This window comes from Herpailurus yagouaroundi, unplaced genomic scaffold, assembly GCF_014898765.1.
Source record: "Herpailurus yagouaroundi ecotype Mexico unplaced genomic scaffold, PumYag 428, whole genome shotgun sequence".
NCBI lineage: Eukaryota > Metazoa > Chordata > Mammalia > Carnivora > Felidae > Herpailurus > Herpailurus yagouaroundi.
Window position 1 is genome coordinate 1,588,256 of NW_024412645.1, and position 4,666 is coordinate 1,592,921.

Genomic DNA, 4,666 nt, shown 5'->3' on the forward strand with positions numbered 1-4,666 from the left:
GCACAAGTAATCAAGGGCAGAGAGAGAGAGAGAGAGAGAGAGAGAGAGAGAGAAGCGGGGCTCATGTTCATCTGAGCAGGGTTCAAGCTCACCCGATGAGGGGTTTGTGCTCACCTGAAGCAGGGCTCGAACTCATGAACCATGAGATCCTGACCTCAGCCAAAGTCAGATACTTAACCAGCTGAGCCACTCACGTGCCCCAATATAATGCATTTAAATCTAAGTTTATATCCTTCTTTTTTTCACCTTATTTAATTTTTTTTTCCAGCTCTTCCCTAATTTCTTGGCTTGGGCCTCCCCATTGGAACTGGGCGGGTCCAGAAGCACAGCAGTGGCCCCTTGCCACTCTGCCGTGGCCAGACCCGGGCCAGAGACTCTTCCGGTTATTACAGCAACCAGGCCCTTGACGCTCTGACACACTGCAGGCATCTTGCACCAGCCTCTCCCCCTCATTTAATTTTTAATAATGGCTCTGTTTAAAATGATTCGTAAAAAGGTAACAATATCAGCTCTGGCCCCTATGAACAGCACTAGCACACCACTCATTGGCCCACAGCAAGAGGATGTGCAAAGTAAGCCTCCAGATGGGCCCAGGTCTCAGGCATCCAGGAGAGGCCCAACCTCTGCCTAGGGGGCTGCTGGGCAAATATTAGAGGAGACAAGGAGAAGCACCCTAGTCTGTGTCCCCGGGCAAGCCACAGGTTTGCCCACCACCCCACCACTCCTGCCCAGGTTCACATTTGGCAGGCACAAGGTCTGCTTATTCCCAGGGGCATCGCCTCATAGAAGACCCAACACTAGCTCCTGCTTTGGGGGGCCTTATTTCCCCAAACTGCCTCAGGAAAATCATAAGTAATAGAGTCATTGGTGAACATCTCTTTATTGGAAAACTTCGGTAGGGGTTGGGGGCTCCTTAGACCCTGCTGCTTAGGCCTGCAGCTGGACATGTCTGCAAGGCTCTGTGCCCTGAGCCAGCGGCAGTGGGTGAAGATGCAGAAGCCCATGCCTAGGAGAGACATCAACACCACCATGAGCAGAGTCCCTGACATCTGCATCAGCAACAGCATCAGCAAGCTGGGGAGACTCCCTGGTGTAAGAGGCAGAGGTTGATCAGGGCCTGGAGAAGCCGTAAGTACACCAGCAAGGGCTGGAAAGGGGCTGGGCAACAGCTTCCACCCCCCAGACCGTGTTGTTGACTTGGAGAGAACGGGTGTACTGGGCTAAGTGGTGCCTATGTGACCTCAAGCCTCAGTTTCCTCATCTCTAAAATGGGGCTGGTCATTTACCACGTCTACTGCATAGGATTCTTAGGAGAATCAAATGAGGTCATCACAGAAAAATGGAAGCTTCCAGGCAACAAAGGATAGCATTTATTAATATATAGTGGGTGGCAGTTACCCTTCTTCAGGGTGAGGAGGCTCAGAGGGGTGAGTGGCTTCCACAGTGATGGGGTGAGCGAGCTTAAAGCTAACTTGTCTGAGATTTTGGGCTTTACTCTGGCAGGCCATGAATGAGGGCCAAGTGGGGGAAGGGGGAAGGAAGAAGCCAGAACCAGGTTCTACTGGGATTGCCAAGGGTCCCCGAACCTGGGGCCCCAGTGTCTTCCACTGTGAAGGGGACCCTGAAAAGGGCCCAAACTCTGGAAAGGGACTCCCTCGCTCACCTCTGGGCTCTCTGGAGTCAGAAGCCTAACTCAACTAAAAGGACCATGTCATCTGGTGGGAAGCCTCCTCAGTGGCCTTGCCAGAGGCTGGAAGATAAAGATATCCCACCAGAAGGCTTTAAGCCATCCACCCACCCAACCTCTACACACCTCTACCCTTCTGACCTAGTATCTGCCCACTGGTGCTGAAAGTTGAGAGAAAATGAAGCTATTTATCTCAAAGCAAGAACAGAACATGTTTACACCATGATGTCAGTGACTAAGAGCCTTCTCTCAGTAAGGCACTTACCAAGATTGTATGAATGGAGTTGAATGAGTCTCTAGGCATCTGTTTAATAAAGATGAGACCAGAAGCTCAAAAGTGGCAGACCAAGCTTAATGCCCTCATTTTATACTTGGGGAAATTGAGGCTCAGAGAGGGAAGGGATTTGCCCAAGATCACACATAGAAGGGGGCTCAGGGGGCTCTCCAGAGGCCAGATCCCTCTTTGATTCTCCTGATCAACAGATAACTTGAGTGGGTCTCATAGTTTGGAGGGGCCAGGGTCAGCTTCCTCAAAGGTCTTCAGAAGCACGACAGTACCTTCCATAGGCCCATCCCCCCACTGCTATGAGTGCCTCAGAGCCTACCCCTAACCCCTACCTACAAAACCAAGAGACTCCAACCTGCCAAGGCTCTTTGGTGGGGTGACCAGGGGCAGGTAACCACACAACAGGTGCACACTCTCAGAAAGAGCTGAGGGGCAATACAGAAGGGGCATCGGGGCTGGTTATGAAGAATGTTTAAGGTTGACTAAGAGGAAAAGTATTTCCAGCTGAGGAAGAGTGTGGGGTGGGATAAGAGAGGCTAGGAGGCAGGTGATAGGGAAGAACACAAGGCTGGGGCAGGTCCAAGAGCTGTGCCCCAAAACACAGCGGTCTGACTCTGGCCAGCAGCTCCCAGTTTTAGGGGGAACTCAGAGGGTGGAAGGTTAGAGACTAACTGAGCAGGGAACTGGTGGTAGAACCCAGATGTCATAGGGATGCTGCTGTGAACCTGGTGGGGGGTACAGGGCGATGCAGGACTGGAGAGGGGCATAGAAGGGGGCAGAGAAAGGGCTGGAGAATTGCGGGGGCTCAGAGCATTTAAGGGAGCCGGAGGGAGCAGCAGGAGACTGAGCAGAGGTCAGGGAGGGCCTGAGAAAGGAACCCAGCTGCTGTGGGATGAGAAGGGCAGCAGAGAAAGGCTCACCGTCAGAGACCCCCAGACATCAGACTCACCCTGCAGCTGCAGACACCCCCAGAGCATGAGCCACAACTGGAGCCCCCATCTTGTCTCACTAGCTGTCCTGCCCAGTCCCTTGGCTCCTATAAGTCCCCATCCAGGTGCAGGGGGTCTCTCTGGGGTGGGGTTAGCCCCCCCAGTCTGTACCTGGGCTGCAAGGTTCATGGCCAGGGTCTCAGCTGGAACCGATTTGTGGCTTGGAGCAGTGCTGAGTGACAGAGACCTAGGCCTGTTTCTGCTCCACATCCAAAACCCCATTCCCCACCTCTCTACCCCTCCGAGTTGCTAACAGCCAAAAAAGGGGCTGGCCCAGAATCAAGGAGGAATGTCTCCCTTCCTATAGTGCTCCCAGGGACAGCCCCTGCGCCCTACTACTGGGTCACTCTTTTTTCTCCAAGACTCCTGAGTCTTCTGTGATACTCATATGGGGGCTGTCTTCACCTCAGGCACCTTCAGGTTCAGGTGGTTCCTGCCCAACAGGCTCCCCTTCCAGAAGTATTGGTGCTTTAGGCTTGCAAAGAGGTCAATGCCCAAAGGAGGCTGACAGCACCAAGGGTGGGATCCCAGGCATCTGCAGGGGGAGCACTGGTGGGTGGGGAGGTACAGACAGGCCCAGTGCTGGCTATTGCAAGCAATGCATAGCCAAAGTTGGCCTCCACCTCTGAGGGCCCCCAGGCTTGCTCCCCACCACCACACCCCTGCTCATCCCCAAGAGGAAAGGAGAAGAGAACTCAACTTTTTGAGGATTTATTGGCCCGGGGGCTGTCCTGTCTTCCAGGCAGGTCCGAGCAGCTCCTGCACCAGGGATGGGCTGGCCGGAGAATCAGTCCTGAGGGTGCCCGCCACTGCACTGCTACATTTCTCCGTGTGTCTGCTGCTCCTCCGTCCAGCCATACTGCCATAGGGCCAAGCCACTGGGACTCCTGGGTCCACAGCTTGCCAAGTGATCTTGGCTGTATTCCTGGCCCTATCTGGGCCTCAGTCTGCTTATCCTCCATGGGAGGATGTTACTTCCTTGTCAAAAGACAGGTCCACTCCCACTCAGTATCACGGATTCCATGGAAGCAAATAGGGTTCAGGTGTCCCCTTTCTGTGAGTTACTGCAGCTGCTGCTCCTTGAGGCCTTTGTCTCTCACTTTCCATTGGGCTCAAATATACTCAGACGCCAGGGCCTCAGACCCCAGAAAGCCAGGCATCCACATCCCCTGGCAAGAGGAGGAAGTTGGACCAGAGCAGGGAGTAGGCCAACTCACAGACCAGGTACCAGGGCGGGATCAGGAGGAGCTGGGCTTCTCCACTGAAGGGTAGAGCTTGCGCAGGCTGGAGTCCAGGAGGAAGTCCACTGATCTGTGGGACAGTGGACAGTGATGAGCAGGTGACCAATGGGTGCTAGTGGGGGAATGGGAGGCACGAGGTCAGGGCCAGCGAAGGGATTCCTAGATGCAGGACACAGTGCCATTTCTCTATTCAGTTGGGGAAACTGAGGCACAGAGAGGTTAAAAGGCTCACCCTTGGGCCTTTGGGTCAGCTATGTTCCCTCGGAAAAAGACTGCTCCTCCCACTCTATGTTGATCTAGGTTGGCCCATCTATGAGCAGGCACATGACCCACGCCTGGCCAATCAGAAAAGGGAAATTGGCTCAGGACTAGGCACTCAGTCCAGAATAGACCAATGACAGCCTTCCTTGGGATTTTTCCTTCCTTCCTTCCTTCCTTCCTTCCTTCCTTCCTTCCTTCCTTC

At 53.9% G+C, this 4,666-nt stretch overlaps 1 protein-coding gene across 2 annotated transcripts in view; it reads right to left on the reverse strand.

Annotated features, from left to right (window-relative positions):
* Nucleotides 1–3,657: 3,657 nt before the first annotated feature.
* The window catches only part of MTFP1 (mitochondrial fission process 1), a 3,285-nt gene continuing 2,276 nt past the window's right edge, over nucleotides 3,658–4,666 (reverse strand). Inside the window, exon 4 of one of the 2 annotated variants that reach the window (XM_040463859.1) lies at nucleotides 3,658–4,315. In XM_040463859.1, the coding sequence (XP_040319793.1) occupies nucleotides 4,201–4,315 (115 nt within the window). In that variant the 3' untranslated portion in view covers nucleotides 3,658–4,200. The remainder of the gene's footprint in view (nucleotides 4,316–4,666) is intronic. The other variant, XM_040463860.1, reaches the window with a different exon arrangement.